At 40.0% G+C, this 14,826-nt stretch overlaps 1 protein-coding gene across 2 annotated transcripts in view; it reads left to right on the top strand.

Moving 5' to 3' along the window:
• The window catches only part of txlnba (taxilin beta a), an 82,542-nt gene that overhangs the window by 52,361 nt on the left and 15,355 nt on the right, over window positions 1–14,826 (top strand). The window contains exons 6-7 of one of the 2 annotated variants that reach the window (XM_028820466.2): window positions 2,745–2,864; window positions 6,467–6,541. In XM_028820466.2, coding sequence (XP_028676299.2) covers window positions 2,745–2,864; window positions 6,467–6,541 — 195 coding nt within the window. Of the gene's footprint in view, window positions 1–2,744; window positions 2,865–6,330; window positions 6,406–6,466; window positions 6,542–14,826 lie in introns of both variants that reach the window. The other variant, XM_028820465.2, reaches the window with a different exon arrangement.

Genomic DNA, 14,826 nt, shown 5'->3' with positions numbered 1-14,826 from the left:
GGGTGGAAGTGACATCAGACGTCTTCCGGTGGCTTCTCCTCCATTCTAAATAAGGAAATGGATACGTGATTAGTGACTGCATAACACCCTCGATCACCCATCATCCTTAGTCCGTCACCTGTGAGAGGCTCCTGATGCGTCTAAGTGTTATATAGCGCCTTTCACTAGCTATCTGTCGATCTATCTATTATAAGATGCCTTTCTCTTTCTAGTTTTCAAATCTGTTAATCTATTCACTATCTAATGCCTCCATTTCTATATACAGTATTTATATATTATAGAGCCTTTAACTCTCTACCAATCTATCAGGTATATAGTACCTTTAATATTCGTCTATACATTTTATATTGCCTTTCATTATCTATCTAAACATTATATAGTGCATTTTACTATTTGTCTTATCTCTTTATCAATATTTCTATTATAAAATGCATTCCTCTAGCTAGCTATTATATAGTGCCTTTCAAATCTATCTAGTTCTATTTATCTGTATTTTATACAGCACTTTAATCTATCAGTCTCTCTGGTAAATAATGCATTTCATATCCGATACATTATATAGCACCTTTAACATCTATCTATCCAAGTATTATACAGTACCTTTCACGTTAATCTGTTAAATTGTTATATAGCGTCATTCAAATCTCTTTACCTGTTCTTTGTCTAATACATCTGTTTCTATCTATCTATACATTATACAGTGCCTATAACTATCTATCAATCTATCCAGTATATACATTTAATTTCTATCTATGTATTATATAGTGCCTTTCTCTATCTAACTGCATTGTATATAGTGCCTTTCACAACTGTCTAAGTATTATATACAGTGTAGTACCGTTCACACTTATTTAAGCATTACATAGTGACATACTATATGTATCTGTCTGACCATTATATTGTACTTTTCAAATGTATTTATTATCTAATGCCTCTATTACTGTCTCTGTTTACATTATATAGTGTCTTTATCTATCAATCTATCTTCTATATAGGATCTTTCATGCCTATCTATCTTTCTATTATATAATAACATTCAAATCTATCTATTCATCTATCTGTCTATTATATAGTAACTTTCATATCTATCTATGCATTATATAGTGCCTTCCACTATCTATCTTCTCTCTTTATTTATATTTATATTATAAAATGCTTTACTTTATCAAACCATTATATAGTGCCTTGTCTCCATTTCTATCTATATATCTTTATCTATCTATTTATCTGATATATAGTACTGTACATTTCATATCCATCTATGCATTATTGAGTGGCTTTCATCACCTATCTACAGTGTATATAGTGCCTTTCATATCTTTCCATTTTTCTATCGAAGCATTACATAGTGCTTTCCACCATCTCTCTATCTTATCTTTTTATTTGTATTTCTATTATAAAATGCCTTTCTCTGTCTACTGTCTTTTAAATCTATTTATTCAACACCTAATGTCTCCATTTCTATCTGACTTTATTCAGTGCCTTTAATTACCTCTCAATCTATGCATTTTATAGTGCCTTTCACTATCTATCAGTCTATGTGGTATATAGTACCTTTCATATCTATCTATCAATCTATGCATTTTATAGCGCCTTTCACTCTGTCTAAACATTATACAGTGTCTTTCACTATCTATAATAATAATATAATAATAATAATAAGTAATAATAGTGGTCACTTTCTGACTTAGCGAGCAGGTACAGACAAGCCCCGAGTCGCTAGGCTGGACCACCGCCCTCAATACCCCATTATGCCGTTACCCCGTGTCAGCCTCCCGGCTCCACTAATCCGGATTCCATTCCCGGCCGGTGTGGACTTTGCACATGATGTCCGTTTCCATGTTTTTTTTTCCCCGCTGACTGTTGGCTTCGTATTAAACTGGCATGACAGAGTGGGGGGCAAAGTGACAGACGCCATCTATAATGGAAGAAGTAGCTTCAGAAAACGACTGACTGGACGACCCGACCAGACGGAGCTCCAATGCACTTCATACATTACTTTAAAAATACTCTGTGTTTTGTATTTTGGCAAATTGCTGCCATTGCTATTGGCAGAGGCTCCAGCCCCCCGAGTCCTGATTTTGATTGTGTGTGTCTGTCTGTCTGTCTGTCAGGCCTTACACAAAAGCTACATCACCCTTGTGACAGAAATGAACAGAAGTTGGTTTGACCTCAGGACAACTAGCATCCCATAATTTTGTTAAAGTCTGTTTTCCTGGAGCTTTTATTTTTGAACATTTGCAGTGGTGCCAAAAGTAAAGTGAAGCCTTTGGCGTATTTGTTTTCTCTATCGTCCTGTTTTCTGTCACCCGGCGGTGGCCTCTGCCGTTTCGCCGCGGTCTTTGCAGCTGGCCGGCCTCTCATCTGTCACCCCCGCTGCTCCGGCGCCGAGAGACGGACCGAGGGCGCCATCTGCTGGCTAACCAGTGCAGCACACCAGACAGCTTCAATGAATGAATCGCCGGCGCTTTAGAGCTTTAAAATGAGATTTCCACTGCTGGTGGGCTAGCGCTCTGTCCAGTGCTGGCACCCCAAACCCGCGTACTGATTAGGATTAAACAAGTTCGAGAAAGCGTGTCTATAAGGATAACTTCACCGACTAGTAAATCTCACGTTCCATTTACATTTGCTAACGAAAACTTTAGGGACCTTCAAAACTTATTTTGGAAAAAAATATGCGGCTTGTAGAAAACTGTCTTTATAATAATATTTTACCAACAAATTTAACTTGTGTTTATTTTCAGCATCTCGACAAAATATTCAAGCACCGTGACCTGCAGCAGAAACTGGTGGACACCAAGCTGGAGCAGGCGCAGGTGTTGCTCAAGGATGCAGAGGAGCGACACACCAGAGAAAAGGAATATGTAAGTGATGTCACCGACAGCGCTCGTGAGTGAGTGCTCTACTAACACACGGACTAATGACGACTGGCACTCTGCACATGCGCTGTCATTAAGCACACGCGCCGGTGGGCGAACGGAATGAACCTGTTGACTTCTGTCTTGTAGTCCCACTTCCTGACCACTAGATGGCGCACAGAATTGTTATAACTTTAGAAAGCGCCGTTGGCAGAAGCGACATAAAGACCGGCCATCCATTCAGGGTCACCAGCCTTCACAGGCTCCTCCCAGCATATATTTATTAATGCGTTAATTATTAGTTCAACCAATCATTAACTCGTTTACCACTGATTGGATCAATAGTCAATTAATATTTTTATTTATTCATTCCACTAGTCGCTTATTATTTGATCTGTCAGTTTGTTACATTTTCAATGTAATTTGATGTTTCAACTAATTAAGTCATTAATTGATTAGCTGTCTGAAATATATTCAATAATTCATTCATCGTCAGATAATCAATTATGCCACCCACTAGTTGATGAAATCATTTTCTACTGATTGGATAATTAATTAATTAATGAAGCAATCACTTTATTCTTTAATTCAGTCATTCAGATAGTCAATTATTTTTTTTATATATCACTTTGTTAAAGTTCCAATTTAACGTGATGTTTCAACTAACTAAATAATTGACTAAGTCGCAGATTGAAATATAAAAATGATTTACTTATTCATTCAGTTATTCCCTTCGTTATTTATATTTTAGTTGTCACTTAGTGGAAACGTTAAAGTAAAGCGAAGCTTTAACAAATTAATTAATGAACTGATTAGCCGACTTATTTATTCATTTGTTATTACATAATCAATTAATCCACACCCACTAACGGATTTGTTTTTCTCTAATTGGATAATTAGTCAATGAATTAATCAAATTGTGATTTATTTGGTTAGACCCCCTAATTATTTGTGTTTTACACATCACTTTGTAAAATTTCAGCTTAATTTAATTTTTCAACTAATTAAGCAAGAACTAATTTATTAACTGAGAGCTGTATATTTATTAATGCACTCATTATTATATAATGAATTAATTTACACCCACCAACTGACTGATGAGTTTCCACTTATTGGATAATTAGTTAATTGATTACGCAATCAATGCTTGAATTTTTTTTAATTACGGTAGTCCCTTAATTATTTATATTTTATCTGTCACTTTGTTTAATGTGATATTTCCACTAATTAAGTAATTAATTAATTGATTAGCTGACTGAAATAGATTTATTAATTCATTACAATTCCATAACAAATTGATTCATGCCCACTAACTGATTAATTAGTTTGCCACTAACTTGCTCAATCGATTAAGCCAGAATTTCCCAATCTGTGGGCCGTGGTGGCATTGCAGGGGGGCCGCGGCTGACCCTGGACGTAACCCCGCCCACCACCCCCAAAACGCTCTGATGATTGCGCTCGATTCATCAAAGAGGAAAAGCATTGACGACAGGGCACAATTCATCCAAGACTCACATGTTGTGTTGATTCTGTGCAGTGGGGGGGGGGGGACAGGACCCTCACCCCCCCACCCCTGCATTGATGATCAATGGGGACCACCCTGCTTTTCCTGCTAAGACGATCGCACTAACTTCATGGAGGGGGCCCCCCCCCCGGGTCACAAACACACTGGCATGTGAAAAGTTGGGTGGTGACACCAAAAAGGTTGGGAAACACTGGATTAAGCAATCACCCTATTGTTTAATTGTAATTATTTATTCAATTAGCCCCTTAATTATTTATTAAAGTTTCCCTTTCATTTGATATTTCAAGTAATTAAATTATTGATCAGTTGAATTATTCATTCAGTCGCTCTTACATAATCAGTCACCCACACCCACTAATTGATGAGTTTTCCACTATTTGAATAATAGTCGATCAATGAATCAGTTTATGTTTTTTTATTTGTTTTGTTAGTTCTTTAATTATTAATGTTTTACACATGACTTTATAAAGTTTCAGTTTGATGTTTCAGCTCATTAATAAATCAATTAGCTGACTGAAATATATTTTTCAATTCATTTCTTTATTAGTGGATCGATCGATTAGCCATGTTTTTATTATTTTTTATTCAGTCACTTAATTATTTTTGTTATTATCTATCAGTTTGATATTCCTTACTAATAATTATTAATTTGTTATTAATCATGTATTGTAATACTATGGGATGTTGAATGTGTAGCTTTACATTTCCAGTGTTGTAGTGTAGCTCGTCATGGATGAGGCTCAAGTGTCACCCGTGTGTCCAAACAGAAGACATTTTCATGAATACAAACCCAAGGGGAGCTCAGGGAGGAAGAGCGTCCTGCTCCTCATCCTCATTTTAGTCGGCTAAGCTCAAAGTCTAACCTCGCAGTGAAAGAGGCAGCTGATGAGCCCACGGCCAGGCCTTAGCAGCCACAAGGTGTCCTTAAGTAGGGAGGCCATTGGTGCCACCTTTCTCTTGACAGTCTCACCCAGTTGCTGCTCATTTACCCTTCTCTGATCCTGACCTTGTGTACTTTGAGGGTCAGACCCTCTAGCTTAGACACTGACGTGGGTCCTTCAATGGCCTTCCAGAGGTCCACTTCACGTGCCCTCCAGCCTGGACACTTGTATGTTTAAAGTCATGTGGATCCTTTAATGAGCCCCCAGATGTCTGCTCCACATGTACATTGAGGGTCAGGACCTTCACGTTGAAGACACATATGTTTTCATTCATGTGGGTCCTTCAATGACCTTTCAGATGTTCACTGCACAAGTATGTTGAGGGTAAAAGCCTTCCAGTTTGGACACTTGGCTTTTATTATTCATGGTGGTCCTTCAATGAGCTCTAAATTGTCCACCCCTCATTCACATTGCGAATAAAAGCCTCCTGCTTGGACACTTGGATTATTTTATTCATGGTGGTCCTTCAGTTAGCTCTCAGAGGTCCACCACACATGCACATTGCAAGTAAAGGCCCCCCAGCTTAGACATTTGGATTTTTTTATTCTTGGTGGTCCTTCAATAACCTTTCAGATGTCCACCCCACATGTACGTTGAGGGTAAAGGCCTCCTGCAGCTTGGACACTTGGATTTTTTTTATTCACAGAGGTCCTTCAATGAGCTCTTAGATGTCCACCCTACATGCACATTGCAAGTAAAGGCCACCTGCTTGGACAACCATATTTCTTTATTTATGGTGGTCCTTCAATGAGCTCTCAGATGTCCACCCCACATGTTCCAAAAAGTGTCTAGTGCACTCACAGGGAGTGAGGAGGAAGACCCCACAGCTACAGCTCATAACATCCTAATTAAGATGAGTCAAAGAGTCATTGAGAAAAGTGTAACAAAACCAACCAAAACTGAACACTTGAGCATGGCATGATGTGTAGGCAAACTGCTGCATGTGTTAAAAATGAGGGGGACGTGCGTAATAATGGCTTATTTCTGTTATGCTCCCATTTAATAGTTGCTTAAAGAAGCAATTGAGAGCACAAAGAAGTGTCAGGCTATGAGGGATCAGGAACTGCACCTGAAGAAGCAGGTAAAAAGAACTCTTCATTAACCCTCGCTTTCCCGTGTCTGTGTTTTGTGTCTGACCACAGTTACTGACCCAGGCAGCTGAGTGGAAGCTACAGGCTAACCTTCTGAGAGAGCAGGAGACAGTGATGAAGGCCCAGGTGAATATGGAACATGTGACCGAGCGGAGCGGTCCTCGTGCCCACCTCTCCGCATATTTCACTTTGCTTTGCAGGATTGCTTTCACTTCTGCTTCTGTCTGTTCGCATGTTGCTTTATGTGCTTATTGTCCATCACGACAATCCAAATACTCTTGAGGTCTCGTTCATGAAACATCACCGAAAAAACGTGAAGATGTCTACAAACAAAAAAAATTTAAAAACAAATCTGATTTATAAAATGTGGCGTACGCTCATTTGCGTGCAATTTACCTTTATAAATCACAATCATCTTATAAATGTGTGTATGTGAACGCACCTCGGACTCCGCCCAGCTGCCACCCTGAAACAACCATATGTGGTCTATGCTAATGAACCTCATACATATGCAATCACGATACTACAGGCCTTCATTGGCTGGTAGAGAAGTCGCCCACCTGATGACAAAGAGCAGCGTTATAGTGCCTGTCCTCAGCATTCTGGGAGTTTGAGCAGGTAGTCGTTATCACCTGACACATGTAATGACGTGATTGCAGTTACACTGAGTAGTCAGGGCCATATAAAGAACAAGGGGTTTTCAGGAAGTGACCTTACCAACAAGCGAGGAGTCCCGTGTAACACCATCACGTCTGCTGCGTCTCAAAATAAATTAATCTTTGAGTAGCTCTGAGCAGTCAGAAAAGCGCGTAAAGAATTCTTATCTATATACAGCATATATATATGTATATATTTATATATAAAATCCAACGTTTGTCTGCCTGTCTGTATGTTTGTTTGCTTTTCATGAGAGAGCTACTTAAAAGATTTAGATCAGGTTTTCTTCCTAGAATTTTCTTGAACATTCCGGTTGATTTTGTGACTTCTCTCATCGCACTAAGTATCAGAGTTCTCTTGCAGTACCAATTTATTCGCACGAATCCGAGAGAGAGAGAGGCTGCAGGCCGAGAGGAGGGGGAAGCGTGACATCAGGAGTGGGGAGCCGGCCAGGGCCCTCCTCACTCACGTGCCAGCCTCCTTTTGTAATCAGTCTACCTCTGGCCACGTTTTGGAGTGTACCTTACCTCCGCTTAGCTAGCAAACGAGAGAACTACTTAACGGAGTTAGATCAACATTTTTACTATAATTTACTTGAACATTCCGGTTGATTTTTTCAGAGTTTGTTTGCGGCACCGATTTATTTGCGCAAATCCAAACAGAGAGACTACGGTCCGATGGGAGGGGGAAGCGGGCGGGTTCCCCCTCACGTGCCAGCCTCCGTTCGTGTTGGAGCGCACCTTGCTTCTGCTTAGCTAGCGATACCTGTTTGTTCAGCAGACATTATCATCTGCAGACCGCTGAGGAATAATGTTTGACGTTTTTGAGAGAGAGATCACAGCCACATGTGGGACGCTCTCCCGTCAGAGCTGAACACGATGAGATACAGTGCTGACGTTTGACATTGGAGCGTATCTACCTTCTGCTTGGCCAGAATTACATCTTTTTACATTTTTTAATATATTTTAATATGATTTTTAAAGCTGTGGGGGACAGCTAGTCATTAATATACAAATAATTCAGCCACAGCTGAAGGGCGCAATAAGGCCGTGATATGTTCTCGACAATAACATTGGAATAATTACACAGCACGATGTGCCTGCAACATAAACATAATGTGTATATTACTGAAGGAAATGTTTATATAAATTGATTATACAAAACCATTTTTAATATACACATTTTTACAAGACATGTAAACTGGCTATAAATGCATGAAATCATACAGTTCTTGCATTATATTTCACATACAGTATATGTGCATTAATAAAATTCGATATAAATCAGAGAAAGTGGTATACAATTTATGTGGTAGATTTCTTTTGCATCGCATTTCTTTAAAGAAATCTTGAGGCCCACCTGCAGACCTCATTGGTTTGAAAATCGTTGTTCCAAAACTTAGGGGCACACGGCTACTGTAAAAGCACAGCCCCCCTGTAAGTTGAAGTCCAGGACTTGGTGTGACCGATAAGTTCTGGTCAGAGAATGATGGAGAATAAGAGTGTAAGAGGTCAGTAAGGTAGAAGTGGGGGCAAAGCCATTCAGGGGCATCAAAACAAACAGTACAACTTGAAACTCGATCCTGTAATGAACAGGAAGCCAGTGACGAGACGCTAAGACTGGGGTAATGGGATTCTGTTTTCTGGGGCCTGAAGACGAGCAAAGGGATGACTGAGTAACTCCAAATGTATTTAATGAGTTGTGATTGTCAGGGCGAGGAGAGACAAACACGGTAATCAGTGTTTCAAAATCATCCACACCAAGAAAGGGCTTAGCCTTGGCTCGCGGGTGTCGAACTCCAGTCCTGGTGGGCCTCAGTGGTTGCAGGTTTTCATTCTAACCATCTTCTTCATTAGTGACCAGTTTTTGCTGCTAATTAACTTCTTTTGCCTTAATTTTAATTGATGTGACTCAGACCATTTAGTTTTTTCTTTTTCCTTAATTAGCAGCCAAACAATAATGAGACACGAAACAAGCCAACTCCCTTGTGCCCATCAATGAATATGTGAAAATAAAGAAAGGTGAAGGTCTCAGGAAGGTTGATCTCTCAGGTCGCCAAAACATTTTGATGGCGCTCTTAGAAAAAAACAAACAAAATCGACAGTTTTGGAAATGTCTGCTGCGGCAGAATGAGAGCAGCAACAAGCCATGGAATTAAAGAACGGGTTTAATTAACACCTTCTTGTTAAGAGATTGGTTGGAGCAGGGCCATCTTAACACGTGGGCACGCTGGGCACTTGCCCATGCTAATCTATGTTTGTTGTGACTTGCTGTCAATAAGTGAATACTCTATTATACTAAACTGTAGATATTTGTTATTGTATGACAAGTGGACGTTCGCCTCTGGTTTAGTGTCACGGTCACCTCTGCCACCTCACGTGCCTGTATGTCTACGGATCTCACATCACATAAAAGCGTACATGTTGATGTCACTTCAACTCAATTCTCTGCAAAGAAATTGCACAAATGTTTGTGTTGGGCAGTTGATTCATAATAAATAATTCCTAGTCACTTCATACTGGACTATCTCCGTCTGTATGGTTTACCAATTGAATGTCATTCACATGTTGAAAATTTTCTGTTTTCCAAGGCTCACGTTATATCGTTCAAACGTTTGTTTTGATTAATCTTTGCTGTACAGCATGATTTTTTATGTTTAAACACTGATTTTGTTGGATGTACCAATACAATAAATATATGTTTCATTTTATCGACCATTCACATTTTAATTTCCGGCAAGTGGTTGTGTAGGTACTGCTTTGCCCGGGGGGCCTATAATGCTGTTAAGACGGCCCTGGGTTGGAGTGAAATTGTTTGGAGTTTGAAATTCTAGTTTAGCTGGTCACCTGTTGGCTCGTCTCTAGGGTGGCCAGACGTCTCTTATATACGGGACATGTCCCATATTTGATCATGTTGGCCCCTGTCCCGTACTGACCTTTCAGGGACACCCAAATGTCCCGTATTTAGTTCATTTTCAAATTTCGTAATAAAAATATATTTTTACTACCTTCTTATGGTACTTAGTTGTAACTTTATAAGTAACTAGACAAAGAGCCCGTTTCGACAACGTAAGATGAAACGGGCACGAGTGGAATAGTAATAAGTATAAGCACCACAAACCTGATATAGGTGTATTGAATGAAAGCGTAATTAGGCCTCGAGCTGTAGTCGAAATCGCCTTTCAGACCTCTGGAGCTTTAATCGAAGTCGCCTTTCTCTTTGAATTTTTGCGGCCGTAAATCCGCCGCCTGCCGCGATGATGGTCGAAGTCGCCTTTCTCTCTAAAAATTTTGCGGCCGTAAATCCACCGCCTGCCGCGATGATTGTCGAAGTCACCTTTCTCTTTGCATTTTCGCAGCCGTAAATCCGCCACCTGCCGCGATGTTGGTCTCGTAAGGTTTTTCGGGCAGCTGCACAGAAGGCGACTGCGCATTCGGCTTCGGACGGACCCTGCCGTGATGTTGGTTGAAGTCGCCTTTCTCTTTGAATTTTCGCAGCCGTAAATCCGCCGCCTGCCGCAATGTTGGTCTTGTAAGGTTTTTCGGGCAGCTGCGCAGAAGGCGATTGCGCATTCGGCTTCGGACGGACGTGAGTGAGTGAGTGAGGAGACTGGCGAATTATATATAAGATTATACTTTCTTTTCTCATATTCTCTTGATGAAAATAACCCAAATGTGACGAGGACACGAGTGTTTGCTGCCTGCCTGTTGCGATGGTTGGCCGAGGGCAGCGACACTCTTACCGCTTTGCTTTCCAGCCACGCTGCTCTGCAGTTGTGGATCAGCACGGCCCACTTCTTCTCTAACTTAAAAACTAATCCGTGCATCCCAAGATGCCAAAACGTAAGTGTACATTTCATGATGAATATTCCACTGAATGGACATTTATCAAACAAGGCAAAAGCTGTTTTGAAGCAAACCGTGGTGTATGGAATCACACTTTCAGTAAATCATTTTCAAATGATTTTACTTTTGTTTTCCTCATAACCCTTTAAAATCCTTGCTTTATGTTTTTAATGTATGTCTCTACTTTTATATAATATATTGGTCTGGGTGTGCGGGGGAATGTATAAATTTATATATATAGTAAAATAGAGAGAGATTTTAAGAGGGTCACGTATTTCTAATTTTCTGATCTGGCAACCCTACCGGTCTGTGTACTTTTTGGTATTTGAAATTTCGTTTCAGAAAATATCATTTAAAAAAGAAAATGAGACACTTATTTGATTTTCAACCTAAAAGGGAAAAATGAATAAATTTTTTTCTTTTTGTTCTTTCGCACATCAGAAAAGAAAAATGCAAGAAACGAGAACAAGAAAACGCACCTTTATTTATTTTTTCTGAACCGTAAGTTTTTGTAGGACACCAACCTGATGAGGTAATGTGCCACTTGCAGCAAACACTGGTCACTGGTGTGTAGACTGGACCATCATCATGACGTTGGAACAGTACTCAGATGTGATATCAGAGATGGCAAAACAAGGCCTGTCATCGAAAATGATATCTGTAAATCGCCAAATGTTAGCTGTTACACAGTAAGTAACAACAATAACGTTCATAAAAGAACTGCTACATCAATGAAGCAAAGTTTGCAAAGCTTGTATTTTTACCTGAAAAATGCGACTCCGTTTTTCTGCAGTCATGTCCTCATCCCGGAGTGTCACTCTTTTATAACATAATGGTCCCTCCTCTACTGATGCCAGTGTAACTTCGAGGCCGTCCATCGATGTGTTGTGAGGAGGACTGTTCGCACGTGTCGTCAAAAATCGCGCAGAAGAAGAAGTACTTCCGGTTTCAGACAACGAAAATGCGTCTGTTTTGTTGTTTTTGGTCCGTGTACTTTTTGGTATTTGAAATTTCATTATAGAAGCAAAAACGAAAAAAACAAAAATGAAAGGAATTTTCACATTTTAGTTTTTGATTGAAGAATAAAATGGAGGGAAAATAAGGTATTTTTTAATTCTATGGTAACAAATAGCAGTCATAAACTTAAAAATATACATACTTTTCTGGATTTATTTGTGATTAAAATAATGAAAGTGTAATGGCTCAAAAACAACAAAACAGACGCATTTTCGTTGTCTGAAACCGGAAGTACTTCTTCTTCTTCTGTGCGATTTTTGTGAACAGTCCTCCTCACAACACATCGACCGATGTGTGACTGTGTGTAAATGTGTGAATGGTTGCTCATTGACAAGTGTAACACATGTTAAGAAAACTTTCTGTAAATCACGTTGCTCTCCTAACTTGTGTTACACTTGTGCGCAGTTAATACTTGAAACGTTTACTAGCTATAGTAGCCGGTAAAAGTCAATGAGCAACCATTCAAAATGCTACCACTATAAAAATTGCCAGACTTAGTGTTAGTAAATGAAATCACCAAATGTTAGCTGTTTCACAATAAGTAACAACAATAACGTTCATAAAAGAACTGCTACATCAATGAAGCGAAGCTTGTAGGCTATTTTTACCTAAAAGATGCGACTCAGTTTTTCTGCAGTCATGCCCTCGTCCCGGAGTGTCACTCTCTTAGTGTTCCGAAAAACAACGTAATCGTCCATCCTCTAGTGATGCCATGCAGTGTAACTTCAAGGCCGTCGATCGATGTGTTGTGAGGAGGACTGTTAACAAAAATCGCGCAGAAGAAGAAGTACTTCCGGTTTCGGACAACGAAAATGCGTCTGCTTTGTTGTTTTTGAGCTATAACATTTTAATTATTTGAATCACAAATAAATCCAGAAAAGTATGTATAATTTTAAATGTATGACTGCTATTTGTTACCACACAATTAAAAAATACCTTATTTTCCCTCATTTTATTCTTTAATCAAAAATCAATATCTGAAATTGCCTTTTATTTTCGTTTTTGCCCCTAAAATGAAATTTCAAATACCAAAAAGTACAACGGACGGTCCTACTCGTCTCACATCTCGTTTCTGTTTGGCTGCCATTTAATGAAGAAACAAATCAATTCGGAGGACTGAATCTTTAAAGACAGGGCTATTAAAAGGAAGGGAAAAGGAGTTAATTAGCAGCGAAAACTGATCACTGATTAGGAAAAGGGTTAGAATGTAGCCACTGCGGCCTACCAGGCCCGGAGTTGGACACCCCTACCCTTAGTTCGTGTTTATCAAATTTGAGGACATTATTAAAAAAAATCACACCAAGATGGGTTCACGGTCGGTTGTTCGAGGGTCCAGGATTCATTTCTGTAGCACAAGTAAAATCAGAAGGTCCAACACACACCGTCGCTGTTTAATTTAGTGACCTCCATCTTTTACTGGGCAGTAGTCCGTTGTTTCTTTATTGCATTGACTGCAATGGCAAAACACTATAAAACAAAAAACAAATGTCTGGAGGTGAATGCCTTTATATAGGAACTGAAAAAATCCAAAAATATATGTGCTAATAAAAAAGGGAAGGAATAATTGTGCACAGTTAGGGGGGCTGGTTATTATATGTTCTAAATTGTTTATGAAGCATTTAGATGAAAAAGCAATTGGACTGCCCGCCTTCCATTTAGCAGAACAAAGCTCGGAGAATTACAGCTTTCATACGTCTAATAACTCATTTGAGGAGGACGCCTCGGGAGGCCGGAATATAATCATAAATTGGAATATGAGATCGCGGCCGTTTTTGGATATTAATACCAGAGTGCCGTGGGTCTGTGCTTCAGTCCCCAGTGTGCACATCTTATGGAGCAGGGGCGGGGCGGGCCGGGGCAGGTGGGTGGTGTGGTTGGTCACCTGATCAGGATCTGCGCTGGCGGCTCGTTGGTTCAAATCCCATTCCTGCCAGGAAGGACCCTTGAACGAGACCCTTCACCTGAGCATTGTTATTAGACGTACAATGGCAGACCCCCAAAAGGTCATGCAATTTTGGCCTCGGGGATTAACAGAGTATATCAAAATAAAAAAAAATAAAAAATTCCAAGCCTTTTGGAAAGAATGTGAAGTGTGCGAGTGTGTCGGGCAAAGGGAGGACCACTCGGTTGAAAGCCAAGGCCTTGATCACAACATGAAGGTGAATGCTTGCTTTGTTTTAAATTTAATTTAACGCAACATACAAATCGCTGCGATACTTCAGCAGTGTAAGGCCAGGTTTATAGTTTACGGCGCATGCTCCAGCGGACGCTACTGCTACGCAAGCGTGGTGGGCTGCTGTATGCTGTAATTGATCCCGTGTGTGTGTGTGCGTGTGCGTGGGAGAGCCCAGGCAGACATTGGTGCAACACCTGTGGGGGGGGCTCTTGGCTTACTAATTGTGCCGGGATGGACAAACATCTCTGTGACGTTAAACTCGATTCAGTGGGTCCGCGTGTAAAAAGTGAAAAGAAAACAAATGAAAGAGTTACTGGAAAGGGCCAAACGCTGTGAAGCACAGCAGGGTGGACGAAAAAAAAAAACAAAAGAATAAAAGAGTTAAAAAGTTTAGTACTGTGAAGAGCTCGAGATGAACACCACCAGTCAAAAAATCAGGGCACCCCCAGAGATATCCATACTTGTGATCCAATGCAAAATGCCATTGAATTGATTTAAAAAGCTAATGCCTGCTACTGTTAGAAAAGGCCGAGTTTTAATTTATTATTCCCACACGGCTGCACAGCCCCATTTACATTAGTCGCTCCTAATGGTGAACGCCCTTAGCTTCTCTGTTATTAGTTATTTGTAATGCTAATTGGTTATTAGAGAAACCTTTGTAATTGCGTTAGCACTGCCGGCACCCGTTGTTCTGTTTGCTTGTGTTGCGAAGCGCT

Source organism: Erpetoichthys calabaricus, chromosome 15, assembly GCF_900747795.2.
Source record: "Erpetoichthys calabaricus chromosome 15, fErpCal1.3, whole genome shotgun sequence".
Classification (NCBI taxonomy): Eukaryota; Metazoa; Chordata; class Cladistia; order Polypteriformes; family Polypteridae; genus Erpetoichthys; species Erpetoichthys calabaricus.
Note: the sequence above shows the minus strand (reverse complement) of the source record. Positions and strands in the feature narration are given on the sequence as shown.